Source organism: Anopheles gambiae, chromosome 2 (assembly GCF_943734735.2).
Source record: "Anopheles gambiae chromosome 2, idAnoGambNW_F1_1, whole genome shotgun sequence".
Classification (NCBI taxonomy): Eukaryota; Metazoa; Arthropoda; class Insecta; order Diptera; family Culicidae; genus Anopheles; species Anopheles gambiae.
The window spans coordinates 29,554,242-29,577,464 of NC_064601.1; the positions used below are offsets into that span (position 1 = coordinate 29,554,242).

The 23,223-nt window shown below is 49.6% G+C and overlaps 3 protein-coding genes across 29 annotated transcripts in view; 1 reads left to right on the forward strand and 2 right to left on the reverse strand.

Annotated features, from left to right (window-relative positions):
- LOC1273035 (high affinity cGMP-specific 3',5'-cyclic phosphodiesterase 9A) overlaps positions 1–23,223 on the reverse strand; it is a 127,212-nt gene continuing 103,989 nt past the window's right edge. For 23 of the 27 annotated variants that reach the window (XM_061651226.1, XM_061651240.1, XM_061651229.1 and 20 more), the window contains 8 exons: positions 18,392–20,008; positions 12,966–13,291; positions 8,995–9,146; positions 6,562–6,669; positions 5,489–5,615; positions 5,105–5,400; positions 4,764–5,016; positions 1–3,998 (listed from right to left, as the gene is read on the reverse strand). In XM_061651226.1, the coding sequence (XP_061507210.1) occupies positions 2,187–3,998; positions 4,764–5,016; positions 5,105–5,400; positions 5,489–5,615; positions 6,562–6,669; positions 8,995–9,146; positions 12,966–13,291; positions 18,392–19,802 (4,485 nt within the window). In that variant the 5' untranslated portion in view covers positions 19,803–20,008 and the 3' untranslated portion in view covers positions 1–2,186. The remainder of the gene's footprint in view (positions 3,999–4,763; positions 5,017–5,104; positions 5,401–5,488; positions 5,616–6,561; positions 6,670–8,994; positions 9,147–12,965; positions 13,292–18,391; positions 20,009–23,223) is intronic. The other 4 variants (XM_061651243.1, XM_061651242.1, XM_061651245.1 and 1 more) reach the window with 3 other exon arrangements.
- LOC133391940 (uncharacterized) lies at positions 1,647–2,186 on the reverse strand (the record flags this gene model as incomplete). Its single annotated transcript, XM_061648835.1, has 1 exon — positions 1,647–2,186. A coding segment is annotated over one exon (321 nt), but the record flags the coding sequence as incomplete, so codon positions are not given.
- LOC133392166 (uncharacterized) lies at positions 9,480–10,070 on the forward strand. Its single transcript, XM_061651249.1, has 2 exons — positions 9,480–9,630; positions 9,717–10,070. Exons 1-2 carry the CDS (start codon positions 9,546–9,548, stop codon positions 9,983–9,985), a joined length of 354 nt encoding a protein of 117 aa, XP_061507233.1. The 5' UTR covers positions 9,480–9,545; the 3' UTR covers positions 9,986–10,070.

Consider the following 23,223-nt stretch of genomic DNA (forward strand, 5'->3'; position numbering starts at 1 on the left):
TTGGGGTTTTTTGTCAGTTTATTATTTCCTAATGTCGCCTGCAACATGATTGTTAGTCAGTTCTAATAATATCAAATATCTAGCTGTCGTACACTCGCCTACACGCTCCTAATATATATAATATATGCATTTACTATTTACTCTGCATTTTGTTTACGTTCATAACGCGTTTGCCGTGATGCTCCCCTTTTTGTGCTGTGTGTATGTGTGGGTTCTCTCTTTGCTTTGCTTTGTTTTATTTCTTTTAACGGGTATATTTTTTCTTACCTTCTGCTTTTAAATACACTATATCGCTTCGTCTTCCTCTTCTTCTCACCACTCCTGCACCACTAGTCTTGTGTAGCGTCGAAGGTAATGTAAGACCATTGTCAAAAGTTTCCATAAATTAAGTTTGCGCACCATGCCGGCACTTGCCGACTGGGGACGCTCGTCAAGGTGGCGTCGGTTTCAGGCAATGAGGGAACTAGTTCTTCCGAATCTACTGAAGGCGTGGTATGTGTGTGTGTGTGTGTGTGTGTGCATGTGTTGTAGATATTTCGAACTATTCCTAGCATTAAAATAGCATAGCATTGTAATAGTTTCATCAGAAAAGGCGAATTAACCCCCGCCCCACGCATTTCTTTTTGAAGCGCTTCCAGGTGTGGCCGTGTGTGTTGGGGAATTTGCACAGTTTGAAAACTTGATTGCTGGAACAACACGCGCGAGAGCTAGAGACAGAGAGCTAATAGCACGTAGCACGTGGTAATGACCACGTGGGCATTAAAATTTAAATTTGACCAATAAATACAGCACTTCGTTTGCTTCTTCACCTTGGTTCCCCCTAAAATCCATCCCTTGCTATGTACTTTGCTAGATCGCTTGTAGTGTGTGTATGCTTCTTCGATTAGTGATTTGTTAGTGTAAAATTGTGCTGTTTCTTTTTTTTTGGTAGAAAAAGGCCGTGTCAAAGATTATGATGGTATGCGGAATTGTGGTAGAAAAAATGGGAGAACGCATCTCGTTTTTTGTTTGCTGTTGTAGGTATGTTGGTTGGTTCGTTTCCGAATGGTATCGTAATAGTGATATGTTTTCATTAGCAGATCTGTTTCACTGGAGTTTTGGTTTTGCTACCGTTTTCTCGTAAAGTCGTTAGAGTTTAAAGGGCAGGGAGTAGAGAAGTAAAGCATTCAATACAGAGTTCAATCGTGTGTACAACAATCGGGTTTTGTATTTTCCTATTATTATTTTTGTCTTCTTCTTTTTGTTTGCGCCACTGGTTCCTCTCCAAGGGGACTAACATTCAGTTCATTTTTGTTTGTTCTTTGTTCTTAGCCACCATGTATATACGCCATACGCGCTTTTGTAATGTTTTTTTTTTCTCCATTATTATGTTCGAGTTTGTTTTTTAAATATATTTTTCCTATGTTTTGGCATGTGTTTTTTTCGTCTAAAACTAATTTCCCCTACTCATATCCAATTCTAGCTTCATGCGACTTCAACAGTTTCGGGCTGAATTAAGCTCGCGTATTAGAAAACTTAAAGTCAGGATGATAAAATGTAAACTTTGATACAACTTAGAGAAACAAACACACGTGGTGTATCAGCTTAAGACAAACAAAATATATCAGAAGAAATAATGACGTCACCCCGTACTACTGCTAGTCAGATAGTCAGCTAGTTTAGTAATTGCTAGCGAAAATAATAAAACTTAGACTTACACAAACGTACGCGTACATACACCTGGTGAACAGAGCGAGCATGCCACAGTGTAAGTTAAAACACGACCCACGTTTGGGCGTACTACGGGCGTACTACACTACTGCTGCTGGTCCGGTACACCGCCGGTACACAGCTCACCAGCCTCCCCCCCCCCCCGTCGGTAGACACTAGACGCTTTCCGCCGGCGGTAGCGTACGCTCGCAGCATTTGCAGATCAGCGAGCTCATCCGCTCGGTCAGACAGACCCAGTAGCTCGCCAGTGCGGACGTGTGCTTCGACGAGATCGATTCCGATTCGGCGAACGGGGCCCGTCGCTCCGAATCTAGCGAGGTGCGTGCCGGACCGAGATGCTGCGACTGCGGTGAGTCGGCCTGCAGCGAGGTCGAGGTAAGCAGTATACCCTGCAGCGACGGTTCGTACGAAGAGTGTGTGTGATGGAGCAGATGTTGCTGCTGCTGCTGCTGCTGCTGCTGAAGGTGCTGCTGATGTCATATGGTTTCGTTCGGTGGCGCACTACCATCACCACCGCCAATGGCGGCCGACGTCGAGGACGGATCGTCCGCAAGCAGCAGCAGCGAGTTGTTGCGCAGCGGCGGCGGCACCCCAACGCCCGACTTTTGCTCGCCGGACACGAGCGCCAGGCTGCCGCCTCCGTCGTTGTCCTCCGTCAGCGAGCGATTGTTGAGCGAAAACGTGAGACTCTTGTGGCTGCCGCCGCAGCTGGAACCGGCACCGCCGCCGGTCGTGCTACCGCTGAGACTGCGGCAACAGTGCCGGCCCCCGATCGGGACGTCCAGGCTGTAGGCGCGGCTGCGGGCGGCCGCCCCCGCTGCACCGCCCAGACCGAGCACCTCACTGTGGCGGTGCTGCATAAGGATGGGCGAGATTGATTTCGGCTGGTTCATTACTACCGGCGGTCCTCCACCGTAGAAGGACTCACCTGGGACGAGTGAGAGATGCTGCTGCTTCTGGTGCTGCTGCTGCTGCTGCTGGTGGTGAATGGCCGCCTGCTGGCCGGACATTGTGCTGTCGCCACAGATCGCTACCGGTCCCAGGTCGCCCACGTCAACCGTGCGCGACTTCTCCAGCCGATGGTCCCGCTTTGGTCCGGCCGAGGCGCCTTTCGCCTTCAGGTCGGTCGGTGCGTTCCCCGCCAGCAGCTGCAGCTTCTTCGATTCCCGCGAGTCAAAGTTGAAGCTCAGCCGGCCGGTAAACTGTCGCAGCCGGGACAGGAACGATTTCGAACCGGCCGACGCGGTGGAGGCCGCGGCTGCCGTTGTTCGAGCGGCCGTGCCGTTACTACTGCTGCCATTGCCACCCTTGCCGCCGTCCTGATTACCGCCGCCGACGCCGCCGCCACCGACACTCCCGGAAATGGTCCCGTCGAATCCACCGTCCCCACCGGCGGCACTGCCGAGGCCGGGGCACATGCGGCCCGCCCCGTGCATTGCCTCACGCCCATCGAGATGCTTCGCGTGGCTGATGGCCGCACTACCGGCCGGTGCGTTCTTATTGTTGCTAATGCTATTGTTATTGTTATTGTTATTATTATTGTTACTGTTGCCAATGCTGCTGCCGCCGCCATTGTTGTTGTTGTTGTTGTTATTCTTGCTCTGGCTGTTATTGTTGTTGCGCAGCTTGTCCAGCCGTTGCTGCTGGTTGAAGCTCAACATTCGGCTAAAATGTTTACCGGCACCACCACCACCACCACCGCTAGTCGATGCGGACCCGCCGACGGCCGTGGAGGTGCACCCGTGACCGGCGCTGTTATTGTTCTTCAGATTCGCCACGGCAGAGGTGGCGGCGCTGCCCGACGCGCTGCTGCTACCGAAAAGCTTGCCGAGCCGCTGCTTTCCTGTCGGCGGTGGCGGTTGCGGCGGTGGCACGTGCAGGATGGTCGTCGGGTCGCCGCCCGGCGCCGTGTCGTGCGTGCTGTTCAGGCTGGTGCTTTTGTCCGACGACGAGCACATGGTGTCGTGGTCGAGGCTGCGGTGCTGCCGCTGGTGATGGTAGTACAGCACGCTGTTGTCCGAGTGGACCGACTGTATCGGGACGCCGTCGGACATGCGCCGGTTGTTACTGTACTGGTCTAGGCTGATGGCGCGATTCGAACCAAAATACGTGCGATTATTAGTATGCTGTATGTTGCCGTGGGAGCCACGGGTGCGCGTACCTGTGGTGTAGTATTCACCGATCATCGACGGGCGCTTCTCGCGGCTACCCTTCCGGGAGTTCGGGTGCGACTGTTTGCGGTGGATGCTTTCCGTGTCCACCTTGAACTTGGACGTTTTTTCCGCCACCTGGTCGCGCGGCATGGCAGTAGTTTGGGCGGGTTTCGGGGGCGGGTTTTGTAGGGCAAGGCAAGTTATTGCATTGTTTGGGTTTCAATTCAGGCCATTGGTTCATTACGTTTCATTACGCCCGGTCGTCCGTGTGGAGTGTGTGTGTGTGACAAAGCACGCGGTTTGTCGGCCGGTAGTATCCGGGAACAGGTAGTAGTAGAGGTAATCGGCGCAGTATACATAGCGTGGCACGCACAGAGGTAGTCAGTGCGACAGGTTTGGCCCGCAGAAGTAAACCGAAGTTTTGGTGACCATCGGGAAAAGGGGGGAAGGAGAAAGAAAAACATCATTATTACGAACGTTAGGCAACAATCGTGCGTCAGAGCTGTTTTTTGTGTGCGGACTACTTCTACGAATGGTTTGAGCACTCGCGCGGACAAGCATCAGGAGGCAGCTCCTGCTTAGTACTAATGTATGAGTTTTGATGCGGATTTGGTTTGGTTGCGGATCCCTTTGAGGGAGTTTTTTTTTGGTCTAAAGCGAAGTTAATGAATGCTCCACGTTTGCTACATGATGCTCTACGGAACAACGTGCGCGAATGGATTGTTGTTTTTTTGTTTGTTTTTACGTATGTGTGCGTGGCGTTAGCAGTGTACACACGCGCACGCCGAATGAGTTTGCGGTTTAATAGATTGCTACACTAGAACTAGCGCCGGGTGAATCGAGCTCGGCACTCCCGTGCAGGGGAGCGCACAGGCTGGGCACGACGGCCCCACCACTTACGTCGACTTCGGTGGCCGTCTCGGAGTCGCCACTCTCGCTGCCCTCCGGTAGGTCGTGCAATTCGGCTGCAATTAAAATAGGCTCATCAACAGACGTGCGAGATGCGGACTTTTGCGAGGGAATACTACGTCGGGATTTGACGCTGATGCCGGACTGGGAACGGGGCAGCTGCGGTGAGCCGCCGCTCTCGGACGATGCGGCCTCTGCTTCCGCGATCGAGCGGCGCGTCTTGTTGGCTGCATCGTTCAGTCGGCTAGCAGGAAACGGAGAAAGTAAAGGTTAGCGTTGGTTTGGAGAAGGTGAAGCCCTTCGAAAGGCCATCTCTTTCATGCGCTACCTACCGATAGTAGTCGAGGGCGACGCGCACCGGCGTGATGATCAGATCCGTCAGCTCGGGCAACAGCTCGCCGAGGGCTTCGAACAGCGGCAACAGCACCAGCCCGATGAACCGTACCTGGCTGCCCGGTTTTGACACCTTGTCCGGGTCCATGAACGGTGTCACCGGCAGACCCTCGGACTTTTCTGCGGCGCTCTGCGCGAAAAACTCCTGCAGCAGCCGGTCGACCCACGGTTCCGCCACGTCCATTGGTCGCGCCTCGTTCGAAATGTCTGCCACCTTGATCAGAACCATGCAGAGCTGTTCCGGCGAACGGAAGGCATGAACCGGACGTGAAACAATTGTGAAGGCACAGCATGTAGAGCGCGCCTGTAACGCAATTACTTACCAAATTCGTGTGCACTTTGTTGCTGTAGTCGAACTCGGGTGTAGCCTCCTGAAACTGGGTGAGGATTTCGTTATGTCGGGCCATATCGGTGGCCAATATGCACCGGATAATTCCCTCGCGTACATCTCTGAAAAAAAAAAAAAAAATAGAAAATGGATGCACGACATTAGCGCCTCCGACCGGTGGGGGAGGAAAAGGGCAATGGAAACTACTAAATAGCGCTCCCGCGTCACGAGGGTAGTTGCAGGGAAAATTACTCCACACAGCACAGCGCGGCCGCTGCGATTTCTCCGGCCCGCAAAAGACCGAGCCCCATTGGCGCCACTTACATCGACACGATTGGAAACGATTTGCAAGTGTGGATGCTTCAGGGGGAGCACAATTATTGGCACCTTGGTGCAGGGCCACACAACCGTCCTTCCCTGCCGTTAATGAGTGGCTCGTGCGGTCATCACCGTACTCGCACCATGAAGGTGTTGTCGATTGCCGTCGGGTAGGGTTCAATCTCACTTTCAATTACACACAACCAGCTGCCTGCAAGCCGGGCACAGAGCAGAGAGATTGCGGACGCGTCGAAAGCGTAGATCCGGTTGCGAGCGTCTTGGCTTGCTTGACGATGTGATGCGCCCCCCCGTCCCACTGAACGTGTTGCTTCGTGTAGACGCCATACATTAATCATCATTAGATGTCGTACCAATTAGATGCGTTCAAGCGGCTGCGTCTACCAGCCGCTGCATTTGCGCAGCCCGGGGTACAAATCCCGGGAACGGCGAGCACCACCGCCAGAGCGCACAACAGGTTGTGTTGTTGGACAAATAATCCCTCGCATTGACCTAGCTAGCTCTCGCTCGCCCGGGTACCTAGAGGTCGCCAATTAGATGCCCAATTAAGTTGTTCCCGTGTTCCCGCGGACTCGCATTTGCGCGGCGGCCTGGGGGACGCGCTGAATTGATTGGTTAAATCGTAATAGAATGGTATTTTGTACGGGTGCAGCGCGCTATGATACGATGAATTGAACACATGCATCTAGGACCCTTCCCCGTTGGTAGGTTTATCTCTCTCCACACACTTACTTGTACATCTCCTTGCTCATGTTGCGAAATATGTTGCATTCCGGGTGCTCCAGCAGTCGAAACGCGATCGAACAGTGATGGTTTTCCAGCGGTGAAATATCATTGTACCTACAAGAGGAGAGAAATGAAAACAGAGCATATAAATGGGTGTGTATGTGCGATAGCAAATGAAAAATGAAAAATAAAAGCAGTAGCAATTCCATAACCAATTTCTCCAGTGTCATTGCAAATCGGGCTACGTCGTTTGGCCGTTTTGCTGCATTTTTCCCTTCATACAGCATCACACAGACTGAAACGCGTGCACACGGTACCCGAAATAGGGGCTTTATTGGTAGTATCATACTACATACTTTTTTCTTTTTTATATTTCAGACTGTGTCCTCTACCAAAACCGGACGAAAAAAGGGGGAAAATCATAGCTCAACGATCTGGAAGTTTGCCTTCCATGCTGCTACTACGGCGATGCACACCCAGAGCACGACCCATTCGTAGGTATGGTGGGCTGCAGTACCGGCAGAGATAGAGCATCGAAGCGTAACACTTCAATTGGACAAACAAATGGTTCAATCAATTTGTGTGCAAGTCAACAAACTCTACCGCCACCGTCGTGTGTGTGTGTGTGTGTGTGTGTGTGTGTGTTTGCACTGTGAAAGGACACAGATGGTGAGCCGTTCGGGAATTGCGGTACGGCATCATCCCTGGAGAAAGAGAGTGAAGGAGAGTAGTCGACCAAAAAACCTGCCCTCCCCCTTCCCGTTGGGCTGTGGCTGCATTCGGTTGGGGTTCGGGGTTCGGTTCTGGGGATGATATTTTCCATTGCGATTGTTTTCCTTCCGGCTGTTGGTAGTTTAACTTATCAGCAACGAAACGCTCGATACATTTGGATGGTTTGGTCGGTGTGCAGCTAGCGAAAGCTATTCAACCCCCTTTTGCGAAAGCCAATCGAGTCAATTTAGTTGCACAGTCATTGGGAAAACTGCAGAATCGAACATTTATTGCTGGATAGTACCGTTGGCTGGGAGATGGTTTACCAGTTCTGTAGTACCGATTGATTCGGCTAGATACCTATATTGCAGCACAAATTAGATAAATTATCGCATTAAAGTTTAAAAAGGCACCAAAGCCACTATTCAATCAAAGAGTCTAACAAACGGCTGTTCTATCGTTCAATGGCCATTCATGACATTAATGTACTGCCAGCAAAGCAAAAACCTCTCGGTACATCATTAACAGAACAAAAAAACACCAACGTTTGTGATTGAAAGTAACTCCATTCATCTTAAAAAAGCCCCTCTGATCCCGTTTGATGTTCATCATCGATCAGAACCTCTTGCCCAACCAGTGCGGTTTGGTATATTGTGCAACGTGCGGCTGTTTTTCTAAAGAATCCCGAAGCCTTGCGGTACTTGCGGAGTTTATTCAAACGGATAATCAGACCGTCAGAGGCCGGCAATCTTCATTAGCTAATGGAGGCGCGCGCGCGCGCTCGAAACCCCTCACTCTGGCTCGCACGCTCGCCGAACAATCCGGAATAGGGAGGAAATTTAGAAAGCTTTGACCATATCGTTGCTATATTTGTTTGATTTGTTTCCAGCTCGTCGAGTTGACCGTCGGCCGTTTGGCGCGCTAAGCAAACTTTCTGGTCCGGCGAAAAGTGTACTTGTCGAAAGTATTTCCCCCCCGTCTCCCGCTAGTTGACCACCAGCGGCTGAAACCGAGAGGTGGTTTTACGGGGTTGGCAAAAGTTTGCTTAAAACAAAAAACCCAGCACTCCATCTACCTGCCCGGAGGAGTTGGTACGCCAGTGAAACTGGGAATTTAGGCGAACATTGGCGCAAAGTTTTCAACACAAATTGGTTCCAGTTTGGCCCCTCGTAGAAAGGGCGCGGGGGTTAGACTTTGCGAGAAGCGCGAATGTTTCAAATTCTCCAGCAGCAAGCAAGTAAGCCGCTTTACTGGAGCGTTGAAAACTTTCGCCCTTTTAGTGTGTATGTGTGTGTGTGTGTGTGCCTGTGCGGCAAGCATACGTGCCCGTAAATTAGGTTGTCATCTTAACGCAATTCGAGTGGCACACTTTGACACGATGATTGACGCCACTGTGTGTGGCCGATGTAACGCGCTCATTGACGCCCTTTTCAAGTACCACCCAAAACGCGGACACGCAGACACGCTCCAGTAGACCCCATCCAGCCGTGTTGCTGGAAGGATTTGTACCCCCAATTGGAGCAGTGGACGCACAGACACACACGTGTCCCGGTGGCGCCGGTTAATTAGCTCCATTGACAGCACTTGTTTGAGGCGAGGAGCAATCTCCAGACAATTGGATGATCGTTAGCCGGCGTGTGAAGAAGAGTCTGACTGATTCCTTGCTGTGTTTAACTGCGGCCTGATGTAACACACAGTGGTTGAACGGATGTTTCTTCCACTACCTACCTTAATGCCAGCTCGGTGCGTGCGTTTATCTGGTAGATGTTGTTGTAACCGGGGTGGTCCAAATCGTGGCAAATGCAGGACACCAGCAGGACCAACACCTCCAGCTCGCCTAACCGCTGCACCAGGTTCGTGTGCCAGGCAATGGTGTACATCTGAAAATAGCGACAAAAAAATGGAGAACAGAAAATAAGATGATGAAGCATCTTACGGTGACGCGAACGCGCGCATGCCGACGTCGGCGTAACATTCGAACGCAATGATCAGAATAATAGCTACATCAGAGTAGATGTCGTCGGTCGGTCCAACGAGCGGCTTGATTGGTTTGGGAAATGGCCACCCGATGGCCTACCGCGTGGGGCCCAATTTGCAGCTCACACAATCGCGGGAAATGATAATCGCGGTACGATAGCGGGGGGACAAACCTTAGTTCCTGCCATCTTCTTGCGATGTTTTCGATTCTTACTAACAGTGGCGCATATAAAACTCGCACCAAGCTGACAAATGGCCAGCAGTAGCTTCAGAGTAATCGAACACACCAGTTGCCCGAAAGAATGACGAAACTGGACTCGAAACTGGTTCTTCTAGTGCTAGTCGGTGCGACGACACTGCTGCTACTGTTGCCCTCCGCTTCATCAGGTGTGTCTAGTCACACACACATACACATTAGGCCGGTTGCAGGTGCCGAAAGAATAGCTCTCAGTAAACTCTCATTTTATTCACAGTCCAACCGGCAGTGCCGTACTTTGAGCAGCGCCTTGGCATAGGACCACTGTCTTCGAGCGAGATGGCTTACTTGCGACGGCTTGCCGAGGAGGCATACGGCGAAACGGAAGTGACCACGGAACTAAGCACGGCCGAAGCCGATGGCACGGACGCGTGGGACAATTCGTGCGTGAGTGAGCCGGTCAATGAGGGTGGCTTCAGCCAGGAGGATGTGGCCGACGAGGCAGACGAGCAGCCGGACGACGCAGCGGCCGCGGCAGATGTGTAGATAGTGCGAACCAATGTGAGACAGTGTGCAGAGGGGTAAAGGGGGGGCATTAGAAAAACAAACAATAAATATTATGCAAATAGAATCCTCCCGCGTTCGTTTGGTCTTGGATAGCCTGCTGCTGATACGTTCGCGCCTTTTCGGCAGAGCCGGTGAAATTGCGAGGATCTAGATTAGGTTTGATATATGGCAGCTATCGCACCAGAGAGCAGCAGAGGGCCTAAATTATGGGTCTTATGGTCGGTCCACCACTATTCCTAATGTGTCTAGTGGTAGCCAATGCGTACGGTGCCGCCCGCTGCACTATAAATTGCATCTAATGCTCGACATATGTTTGCACTATGCGCGCCGCGTACGCGAAGATCCGAATGGTCACACCGTCGCCGGTACAATTAGTGGAAATGATTTAGTCGCGGTGTGGCGTAATATTTCAACCGAGTTTCACACTGATGGCCACTCCCGCGTAATGATGTAATCTCCCGGTGCCATCGCGCACATTAATCAAAGTCAGTTCGTCTTGTCACGTGTTTCGTAGATTTTTATGGGGTTGGGACCAAAGTTGTATTATGCCAAGCCGTCCTAATGCGATACGCAGCCAGCATCACCGATGGCAGGATGCAGAAAAGGTATTAGAAAGGGGAGATTTATTCGGAGTTCTGCACAATGCCGCTTGTATCAGCATGTTTTATGCGTGGTCTGCACTCAGAAGTGAACGTACAACAGGCACATCAAAATCCAGACCAATCGACGAACAGGACAACAATACGGCCCATGCATTAGGTTCATTGGAACTCAGTAATGGAATGCACGCAACTGTACTAGCATAGCAAACTACAGTACATTGCAACCTAACAACATCTTCCCATCGTGCACCAAAGCGCTGTTAGGAAAAAGGGACACGCCAAAAGGGAGAGGAAGAAATGAATTTATAATAAAACCATTCTCATTGCATTTCCATTTGTGTATTTGTTCGCATAGGAACAGTACTTTCCCTTGCCATCCGGTTCCAGCCGGTCGTCCACAGACGAGACACAACTGTGACTGGGAATCCTACACAACAACCCATGTATCTTTTTGCGGCAGTACTTGTGAGGGTGCAACAAGCATTCCTTCCTTAGGCACTGGAAGGACAGCAATTTATTTATGTCTATTCATCACACTTCGACAGCGATGTGTGTGTGTATGTGTCTGACGCGAATACAGCATGTCCCAACAGTTCTCTCGGCACTCTTTCCAAAATCAAAAGCACACACCTGCTCCTTCCAACAGAAGAAGCGTTCACAGCGCAGCGAAATGGACCAATGTGCTCGGTGGTGCTGGCTGTTGAGGAATGCGAAAAATAAAGAAGAATAAACCCTTCTACAACATCATTCCCATCAACCAACCCCCCTCGCCCTCTGCCGCTGATGGTCTGATGGATTGAGCGATCAAGTGAAACTGATGGATGTCATTTTTCCCATTGTTAATGCGGGCGCCCTATACCGTCCGTGTGCCCGCCCGGATGCAAGCGGTAGTGTTGCGATGATGCATTATGCAACCATCATTCCATCCAGCCCGTGTGCGCGTACCACAAAATCGACCGTTCGCCGCACCATGGGGAGTTGCGAAAGCATTCCAACAACTCCCCCCCCCCTCTCGCGGGGCAGCATTGAAGGAAAACGCTGTGACGTCGTTTCGAAAATTTTCAAACACCGTCAGCTTTTCACGCTAATTAAATGGTGACCTCTTCTGGGCCATTCCAATGCTGGCAATGTTCGGCGCCAGGGTGTTCCGTACCGTACCGAACCAGCAAGAGGGAGAGAGAGAGCGAGCGTCGGAAAATCGTTTTCAGATTAGATTGCCACCTGAACCCCGGCTCCGGAAGGTGGAAGCCGTACGCGGATGGGATGGGAGGTGGCAAGGCGAGAAAGGCGCGCTGCAAGCAACCGAGCAGAGCAAACGGTGGCTGGGACGATAATCTTCTCCCGGTTTAGATGGCGGTATGCAATTATTAGCTCGCTTTTCTCCGAACAGCCACGTTTTAATGGCCGTACCAGACCAGCAAGCCAGTAATGCTTCTTTGCCAGCCACCGAATGGCACGGTTACGTTCTGGAGTAGCAAATAAGTGGAGTTCTCAGGATCCGGGCGTTACTTTTCTCGTTACGTCTCCCGCGCGCCTGTATGTGTGTGTGTGTATGGGCTAATAGGATGGGGTTCAGTTTCCAGAAGATAAATGTGTTGAAAGTACTTTTCGTCCTGTTTCGTGGAATACTTTTAAACTATTCCCCCCCTGTTTAATGTAATCGGTCTTTTAACGGAATTTTCTGCACTTATGACGATGCTTGGTGTAAAAAAGTGCATAATTTGACAAATAATTAAAGCTAATCGAAAAGTCGATCTCAACAGCAATTTAAGGGCAATCGAAACCCACTAACAATTGAACACCTGTTACACATGGACACAAATATGCACATGAAATCCAGGAAATGAAAAGACACTCCAAGTATCGACCCAAACGGAAAAGTTAATTATGGCACATCGCCACGTTCACTGCCGTGCAAAGAACTACCACGTGTGCTGAGATTTTAAGCTAATCATGGAGCTTAATGTATGTAAGCTTGTCCCCACTGGTGTCGCGTGCGTGCCCGATTTGCTGCGGGGCATGGAACATAATCCACCGCCCAATTTTGCCCGCTTCTCGAACGTGGCGCGTGACAAAGATTGAAGCATTTCGTAGTAAAAGCAGGGCATCAGGATCAGGTGCAGCTCTCACCAGAGGGAGAGAGAGAGAGAGAGAGGGAGAAAAAAACATAATTACATAGAGAGGGAAAAGCGAACAATTTCCAAGAAATGCATAATGATACCATGGATACGAAGCTTGTAGCGCCCCTGGAAATATTGCTACCACGCTTCACCGATCAGCAGCAATTTGCGTTTCGGCTGCACAGCACACTGCTACATACGGCTACACTCTACTAGTGGTAATCGGCAATAGCTTACCATCTGGGCGACACAGAAGCAGTGGCGATAGTTGTGGAACGGCACATCGTTGTAGTGCTTGTACACCTCGTACAGCCACTCGCGCAGCGTCACGATCGGTATGTTGAACTTCTCCAGCAGATTCAGCTCGACAAACATCGTCTGCATCAGGTGGATCACGTCCCAGTCCTCCCATTCGTACGAATCGAACGCCGGAAGCCGCAGGGCGGCCTTCACCTCGTCCGACAGCGTCTTGTCGCACGTTTCCAGGAAGCGCTTCTTGACGTCCGTGTGCTTTGGTAGGCTAGTTTTCCGGTGCGGTGGACCGCGCGGTCTGCTCGATAGACCTGAAACGACAGAGAGAGAGAGAGAGAGAGAGAGAGAGAGAGAGGGAGAGAGAGAGAGAGAGAGAGAGAGAGAGAGAGAGAGATAGAGAAGGCACAACAAAGCAACGGTTTGGGGTGAGAGAGATTGAAATATTAAAAAGGTTGCAGCACAATAGCCCGCTCCACAGCGTGGGACGAGGATGCGCTATTCATATCATGCGCCTTCCTTTGCAATGGCTTTTAGCTGGAATCGCGAATCGGGGTCGATGTGACAGAAATGTTTTTAGCAGGAAAATGTATTCCAACGTCCTGCCGTCGGTTTGAAACGAAGGATGGCGGCGCTGGAAAATAAGCGCTGCAAACGTTCCGAGCGAAAGGATTTGCCGCCACGTGTACAACAGAAAAAAAGTGTTTTTCTCGTTGCAAAATAAATAGCATCATCTCTGATACGCAAGCGTAATGGTGAAAAACAACTGCCATCTTCCTCAACCAACTCAACATAAATAGATAGTCATGCCACCCACCCCCCCCCCCCCTCCGATGAGGAATGATGATTAATTCTACGGTTGAATAAGAAGGGAACGAGGCAACAGTTTTCTGCCAATAGTGTTCATTTACAATGGGGTGTGTTTCTGCAAAATTGATTACCTCCCGACGAAGGCAAAGGGGTTGAATGTTTTGCAATATCCCTATTCTCACTCAATACGATGTGCAAGCTTTTTCCAATTTTGCAACATTTGCAGTGCAGAAGAAAAGACATTCCTCCGCACGGGTCCACGGCACGGGTCCGGCAAGGGATGGCGGGCCAATGAATCCGTTTATGAGCTTTTCCAACCTTTTCCCGTACTTCGTTCGTTCGTTCAATTCTTTTCCACCCCACATAGGAACACACCTTAGGCAGTGACGCAGATAGCGAGCTGTTGGATCAAACTTCGACGGCCACGGCAGTTGCACGTAGCATCCGACGAAGAATGTTCATCAGCCGGTCACACGGTAGGTGCTGGCTGTCTGTTTGGTTGGTATGAATGAGCTGCTACCGAGCCCCATACACACCTACACATTTCATGTGCGCACCAATGATTGAATATTGATGACGGTTGCCGATTGCTAGTGCCTAGTGCACGGGGAGACCGACCGGCAGGACGATTCGATGACAAAGAACAACAATACAACCGTATCGAACAAAACCTCCCTCGCATTCACCAGCAACCCCCTGGCAAGTCCTTCCTTTTGTGGAACACAATGATTCGATCGTAATATACCCATACCCACCCACGGGTATGCCACACGCGTGCAGCGCGTCCTTTACCGTAGGAGATAGAGAATGCGAACGCCGGAATGAAACAATAGACGCTGAAAACTGATATGCGACCAATATATAAAAAAGGCAGATAAAAAAAAACAGCACAACAAAAACAGTGTTGAAATTCCTACCCATTCGGCCGGACGGTTTCGGAGAGGTCAACAAAATTGGAATCCTCTGTACATGGGGCATGGTTCGATGGAACTATCCGATGAGCAATGTGCACGGAGGGGAAGGGTAAGAGGGGACTGCTGGACCTATGAGAGATAGCAGGCAGGCCCGGGCGAACGGTCAAAATAAAAATAGGAGCAGCAGAATCCACGTTGCCATGCCAGACCGTGGACCGATCGATGAATAGTTTCATCCTGCGATGGATTGCGCAAATAAAGCACGGGAACAACACCAAATCCTGTCAGCCAATCGTGAGCAATTCAATAAGCACCAACGAAAACAAAAAAAAATGGATGACCATACATAAAAGCCAAAAATTCCAGAATGAACATTTTCGATTCGGTACGGCAGCACAACGTGAATTGTTGGTCGGTCGCCTTCTTTTTCGGAGAAGGAGAAAGGGAACTACCAAAAAAAAGGCTTATAACACTGTAATGCAGCAAGCGGGTGGATGGGTAAATTCCGCTGTTTATAAATACCAACGTTTGATTCGGGATGGTTCGATGGGCTTTGTCCCATTTGATCTTCGAGCTAGCCGTTGTGTTTGATAGTACAAGGAATGTGCGAAAAGTTGATCGGGAAATTGATCGTTGAATATTTATTTAGTACCAATACCCTGAGCCAATGCAGCTCCCTTCATATACAAGGGGATGTGTGCAACGAATAACACCACGATTGCCATAATGCCACTATTTTGCTACTTTTTGTGCGCTTGTGACGACTTTTGTGTAAAAACGGTACATCGTGCACTTACAGACATCATTTACATTGAGTCGTTTATGCTTATTAAAGCTGCAAGCGTCCTACCGAAATTAGGATTAGGTTGTAAACGTACGCATATACCGTAATGACATAATTGATGAGGGGAAAATGATCGAATCCCATTTCTTCTTCGCAACAGGATCATGATTATCGATGACGCTTGCGAAACCGGAGAAGATGATTGATGCGCACCTTCTCCCTCAGTGCTGGTGGTACAATTTAATGAAGCACACGCAAGCATCTAACCTCCACCATCACCCGCAGGTCAAAATACATAATGGAGACCTTTCTTCTGACCTTCTTCTGTGCGCGACAGGCAAAACAAATAGATTTTAATGAGATGAACCAGGTATCATAACTTAAAGCCAGCGCGCCGCTCCATCATGATGATACGAGATCATTAGCTGTGTGGGGCTGTAGATTTAAGTGAGTGTGTATGTGTTTGTGAACGGACAGAAAATGAGTACAATATCCAACACAAAAAAGGGACCATCGGTGGCATTTCATATTTTTCCACATTACGTCAGCACGTCAGACCCCGCTGGACCTTGGTCATCCATTGCTGCTGGACCGAATCCCCGAATGTATATCCCCCCCGCTGGCCTTGGTTTGGAATAATTTGCTTCATTCACTCGTGATGCTTTTTTTTCATTTCTCGTCGTTTTTCGCAAACCTTATCTGCCAACTTTCAACTGTCAAACCATCAATCTTCAATGCTACCGTGCAGTACAACACACCCGTCCAGTCCGTGCGCCTCCGTTCAACGTTGGCTTTCTCGGATGCCGGCAAACCGGATCCATTGTGCAAACGTTGAGATAAGCGGGGGCAGACCGTGTGCGTGATGAAAGTGGATGAAATGTAACCCCATCCCCGTGTACCGTTAGCGTTTGCCTTCCAATTATCCTTTTACAACAATTCCGACCGGCCGATACCGATCTCCGGATTCCGTTGGGCGGGTGTCGTCGCGCGGGAGGAGTTTTGTGCGTGGGTAGGATTTAGATCAGGCAGCTTGTGTAGCGTATCGTAGAGGAGAAGGTGCGCGCCAAGAAAGTATCGTGCAGTTCATGGTAAAGTTGAGATACCGGCTTACAGAGTATCTTTTCTATTGGGAAGATTGATTGCAAAACCTACGTGAAATTGGTATGAATTTCGTTATGCGCAGACCCGGATGGAGTGATGCTTTATTTTTTTTATTTATTCCTTCAATTTTAAATGCATCGATCGATTCAGTTCTAACCAACCAAGTAATGTATTGAAGGTTTTGTCGAAAAATGTCTCATTTATACATGGAAAACGTTATAGGAATAATGCAAACATTCCTGGAATATCAATAAACGGCCGAGAAGACATTCTTTGCATCGATATCAACATCTGCTCCCCAAAATTCCAGGCTTTTGAGCAAAAGGGAGAGAGAGAGAAAGAGAGAGAGAATATGTGTTTGTAACAGATAAGCGGATAAAGTCCACGTAAATTTGACGGAGAAATAAAATATCCAACGCACCATCTACACCATTTCCAAAAACAATTCCAAGACACAGCTGTACTTCCAAGCCTCGGCTTCGAAAGTAAGAGGTAACGCGAAACGAATCCAGTAATAAAGCTGCGGCTCGTGGCTACCCTGAGAAATATTTCCCTACCCTTCCTCGGGATCCGAATCCCCGGTCCTACTAATCGTTTATCGATGGTTCGGGACTATGGTGGTAAATTGTTGCAGAAATTTAGCTGCGGGCATTACGTTGCCTTACAGCTCTTCCCGCCACCGCCATCGTAACTCTGACCCCCCGTGCTCCAAATTACGGGACAAGCAATAAAGTAATTTTATTTGATTTTGAGCTCTGGATTTGATCCCCGCAGCAGCAGCAGCAGCAGCAGCAGCAGCAGAACAGAACACAAACGATCAACGACAGAGTAGTATCGATGCACACAAGCAGAACAAGCGAAATAAAAGTAAGTGCTCAATGTCCTTTTTCTCCCCATTGCTTGGGACAAGTGTTCCTCCCAGACGAGCGTGTCAGTAATTTCCCTGCCAATCCTGCGGGAAGCTTCGCACCGCATAAGAAGGAGAGTAACTTTATGCCACTGTTTACGAGCTCTTGTTTTTCGCGATTGCATTATACCATTACGCTTTGCCGCTACATTCTAACCCGCATCTGCTTGATGAAGCGTTGGATTGCGTCGTTAAATTGGTTCTAAAAAGATAAGCAACCCACCCAGTGAAAGGGGCACGCCAAAGTGCTATTGTGTCAAGCCACTAAACCAAGCGAGCAACTTTGGCGGATGGAACGGACTTTTCGGTATCAAAATTTACCTCCATCGGGTTACGTTGGCGTAGAACAGGATAGGTTCTGCCCTTCCTCAACTGAATATTCATTACGCACGGTGTTTAGTGCGTCGTAACCGGAAGCCGACAGCTTCACGTATGATTGGGCGATAAAAAGCACACCAATTACCTGTTCCTGTGTTTCCATCCAGCCCTTCCACCGCTGGATTAGGCTAGCCTAAAATAGGTTCCGCTGCTGATTGCTTACCCTACTTGCTCTTATTCACCTTCACATAACATACGCGTCGTGCCCGCTCATTTAGGCAGCACACACAAACGCGCCCTCAACACACGATTAAGTTGATAAGGATATAGATATCGGATTGCAACGAAATAGGTCAAACGGGTAATTAGTGCGCATCACGGATCGGGTAGCTTCGTTAAGCTAGTTAGGCGCTTATAGTTTGTTCTCTTTCCCCCTTCAGGGACACTCAGAAGACTCGGCCCCAAAATCAGGAGCTAGAGCTAGTTTGGAAGGATGGCCATATATGATGATATACTTGGAATTTGTTCCAAAAAGACATTCAATTCCGTTGCTAGCCCGTTTCAATCCCATTCTACTTACAAAGCCAGTTCATCCTTTCGGCAAATTCGATCTTTCGCTTGAGCTCCCGGACCAGCAGCTTCAGATCGTTGTCGGTAATGTTGTCCAAATTGTCGCACAGCTGCTGGAACTGTTTCGGCGTGCAGAAGTTGTTCGTCAGCTCGGACAGCCGGCGGCGGAGGCGCCGATTCTGCTCCGTCTCAAACTCGCCACCGAGCGAACACCGGCGGGAGGACGGCGTCGAGTCCTGCCCTAGCACGGTTCGCCTGGTGCACGTGTCGCCCGGTTCCGCCTCATCGTTTGCATCCGCGTCAGAACCGCCCGTATCGTCGTTCTCGACCTCGTCGTCCGTGGTCGTATCACTGCCCGGGGCGACCGTTTCGGTCGGATCGTGACCGGGCGATGATCCGTCTTCTACCACTTCCTCCGCCTGAGCCTCCACCTCCTCCTCCTCCGCCACAACTGCAACGACCGTTTGCTGGCTGCAGCATTCGCTGCTCGTTTCCGCCGTCAGTGTGACCGTGTCCTCCTCGTCGTCAAGCGGCACGTCCCGGTCGAGGCTATGTCCCGGTTCAGGTGCGTCAGCGTGGATCGAGCGTAACGGTTGCGGTTGTGCCTGCTGTCGACCGTCGCCGGCGGGGACGACACTGGTGTCGGATGGTGCTGACGTTGCTGCTGCTGCTGCGTGTGCGAGATGATCCCGATCCTGGTCCGGGTCGGTGCCTTGGTTCATAGTACGATCCGGATCGGGATGCCGCTTCTGGTGCTGCTGATCTGGATGGTACGCCCCTGTGCACGCTTCCCCGCTCGATTGCTGCTGTCTCTTTTTGGTTCGTTTCGCCCGTGCCCGGCTCGCTCCGTCGCGTACCGCTTCACTGGCCGTCTGCTCGGTGTCGGCACCCCCGCGCGAACTGCGTCGTCCACAGCTGTGATAGAAGGCAATTACCAGCTCCTCTAGCTGGTCTAGTTTACGCACGCTTTCCTCAACATTGCCAACATCCTCGACGCTGTTCCTTTGGTTGCTACTTTCGCCACTTTCATCATCCCCACGGTCGGCTGTCGGCGACACTTCAGATGCCTCTGCACATTCCTCTACAATCACACTGGGTGGCGTTACTTCATCGGCGATGATAACTACCGGTAGCTGCAGGCCTGTGTCTTCCTGCTCCTCCGTGCAGTTCGCAAGCTCCTCCTGCCCTTCCTGCTGATACTGCTGGTCGGGGGAGCCCGGCGGTACGGTTGGCGTACGGGCAAGCGTTTCCCTAAGCCGCAGCACGTTCGTCGGCGGATCGTCGAGCTTGAGTACGATGCGCCGGTGCAGATCCTTCAGCTCGGTCAAGTCCCACTTCTGCTCGAGGTTCCGGAGACGGTCGGCTATGTACCCAAGGTCGGCTAATAGCTTCACATCTACGGTTCCGTCCTTGTGGTACATTCGAGGGCTCGTTTCACGTCCGTTGCCACCAGCGGAATATATGCGTTGGATGCGTGTATGCTTTTGCTTATCGTCCGGTCGCACCTTTGACTCCACGCCCTAAACGCCCTCGTGCAGCTAAGCGATCGTCTACAGCAGTCATTAAATCGTGCGTAGCTTCACTGCGTACACTGAAGCACCGAAGGCAAAAGGAATGAATGGTCGATCTGCGAATAAAAATGAAAGAAAAATAAAGGAAACCGTTTAGCATTGAGCTCTCTTACTGTATTATTTCGTTTGAGTAAGTACGATACAAAGTAAGTCTATTATGTTGTAATAACTTTTGCGATTTCAGAGTCTCTGGAAAACGCCTGTAAGTCACTAATCATATCTCATTACAACACTGCGGAGTTTCATTGTTTCCACCTTTGCTAAAAAGGATTACTTCCCCCCCTCCCAGCATTTCATACATACCGGCTAAACTTTCGACACTTGGTCGACCCCTTTTCAGAAACTTCCCGGGGCAAAAGCAAGTAATCTCTGCAACCTGTTGCTTGCGTGATAATTACTTAGAAATTATATACGCCCGCTGCACCATTTCGTAGGCGTATACTTCCCTAGCAACTTCCCTTCGAGTTAACTTTCGAATTCTGCATCTGATCCATCGTAGCCTTTTCACTCGCTAGATTGCTAACTTTCCATTAGCTAAGAGCACAACCTCCGTCACGGTTAACGGTTAGAGGTCACGTGTTTCAAAAGTGTCAAAAGTGGTTTAGTCATCTTTCAACGTCGTACGTACGGGGTCAGTGGTCGAGGGGACGAACCGTTCACTATTGATACAGGGCAGAAAAGCTCATCTTTCACACTGCGATGCTGTTTTGTGCGCCACTTTCTACGAAGTACATGCCACTGCTAGGGACGTGTCTTTTTTGTGCCACACATTTTCTGCGAGGGAAACAAAATCTATCAATTTGCTTTTACATTTTAACGTGAAGTTGATGAAAATAGAGCTCCACCAATATAAACTGTTACGTTCGGTGAGTCTTATCGACTCGAGCGCGCAGGAGTGTGACCTGTTTTGCCCCGATCCTAAAACCACTTTGCAAATGCTGCGAACCCGAGGACCGGTATGTTGGTGAAGTGTTTGTTGATGCTGCCGGAACCATTCCCGGAACAACGTGCCCGTTCCATTCCGATCACTGCGAGATCGAAATAGAATTATGCAACTAATTTTGGTTGAGTGCTTGAGTGGCACGGTTATTGTAGAACTCAGAGTAAACTTTTTTTTTATGCTTCCGTTTTAGATAGCAGTGTTCGTGGACAGACAACGAAGGTTAACAGTAGTCGGTAAGCTTCCAAGTACGGATGTAACATAGAGTCATGATGTAACATAGGTTCATGATGTAAAATAGATTTGTTTAAACCAAACATGTGCGCCTTAAAACTAGCCTTAGGGTTTTCCCAATTTTCTGACATTTTTTTTAGCAAGGACAATAACTCCTGCAAAAAACACATTTACCCCATGTTAACCGTGCCGTGTAAAAAAAATCAAACGCAAACAAACACAACATCAAATTATGCACGGATAGGATCTGTTTGGAATATGCCTTACAATAACATAACGACGACGTTCAACGACATTCCAAACATCAAGCTGGCCGGAAGCGTTTTGTGGCGTCCCATCCAATGATAGCATTCAGTAACTACCTCCCCGGACAGCAGCAAAAGGCAGAAACAAACGAAGTGAAAACAAAACACAGCACCACAAACCGTATGGAAAAGTTAGATAAACGAACACACCGCACCATCGAGCCATCTTCAAGCGTGCACAGCGCGTATAAGGCTGCGTAGTAACAGGCAAAGGATTATTGAGGTAGCCAGGCCTGGTTTTGACAGTTGTCACGCAGGAAGCTGCACGCGCTTGTGTCCTTGCCAAGGGCTCGTGTGTACGCGGCCGAGTGGTGTGCGGACTTCTACATCCTGGAAATTCAAGTGTCCTCAGAAGTTTGATCTCCAACCTCCGATTGGCACCCGTTGCGGATGATGGCACGACACAATATGGATGCGGTTTGAGTTCTGGAAAAGCAGACTCCTCCTCCTCCTCCTTTGCTGGTTGATTTTTTGACAGCTCAAAGTGTCAAAGTGGAACTGACGGGAGGTCGACGATGTTAAAAAGGGTCAGAGATGGCTTCCGAGCGTAGCCTCCTCCCGCTGCGTTGAGTGGTTTTCGAGGGCGAAGGTCAGTCTACAAACACTCACACGGATTCGCACTCCGCAAACACACACACACACACACACGCACACTTCCACATCCACCACCTTTTTTGGAAAGCTTCCATTTCTTGCAACGATTGTAGGAAGGTGACGAATATTGGGAAACTTTTCCACAGCCCCTGTGATCTATAAAGTGACCTTCCCAGTATTACGGCATCGTTTGCGGTCTAAGAGAGATGAAATTGTTTCGCTTGTCATACCCGATGAAGAAATCATCATCAACTCTCCTGATGATGATTATGAAGTTTGTGTGTATGTTGAGGCGGAGAGGTAGTGCAACTGGTCCGGTCAAAGTTGACCGTCGTGCTATTGTTAACGATTTTATGAGCTTCACCGACTGCCCCAGCCCGACAGCCTGTCCATCGATGGTTGGGTCAAGTTCTTCATAAATAATCGAGTAATATTATACCACCATCATGGTCCCATGATGTGGACCTTTTTCTTAACTTTTTTATGAATTTTCTCAACCAACACATTCTATATATATATAAAACGTACCGTTCGCTTTTTGGTTCTTCGTGTTGAAGATTTGATGCCTGAAATGATCAAAGTACCGTGACACAACACAACGCCATAGGTACGAAATGGAACCGGATGTGATTGACGGAAAAAAAACCTGCCCGAGACCGATACGTTCGAGAATGTGTCGAGAAAATTAGATTAAAACTTTTACCTATCCATTGGCAATGGAAAATCGAAGAGCTCACTTTAGTTACGATGGCTCCTAAACACATACTCCTTTTCGTTTACTGAAAACCAGCGCTATCGTTTAAAGTACAACAGCAAGTGTGGAGCTTTTCAGAGCACGGTCTCATGAAACGGGAAGCTTGAAACGATGTAAAAACGCGATCGGAAACCATTTCTCTGAAAGCCAATAAGGAGCCATTTTTTTCAGACGAAAAAGGGGATATGTTGAGACAGGCCGCAATTTGATTGTGTGGTAGTTTAATTGGATTGTGATGGACCCTTCCCGTAGCGGTAGCGGTAGCGCACGTGCACCAGCACTGTCCCGGGTCGTCCTTTTTTACGGGATAAATTCGGCCGATCCCAAGTAAAAGGATCGTAAACTTAACCTTCACCTTAACATGGAGCTCTTATTTTGGTGCCTCTTTTTAGAATGTTTCAATCTCGCAACCAGTTCCAAATAAAACCCTTTTCCGTTGTAGGC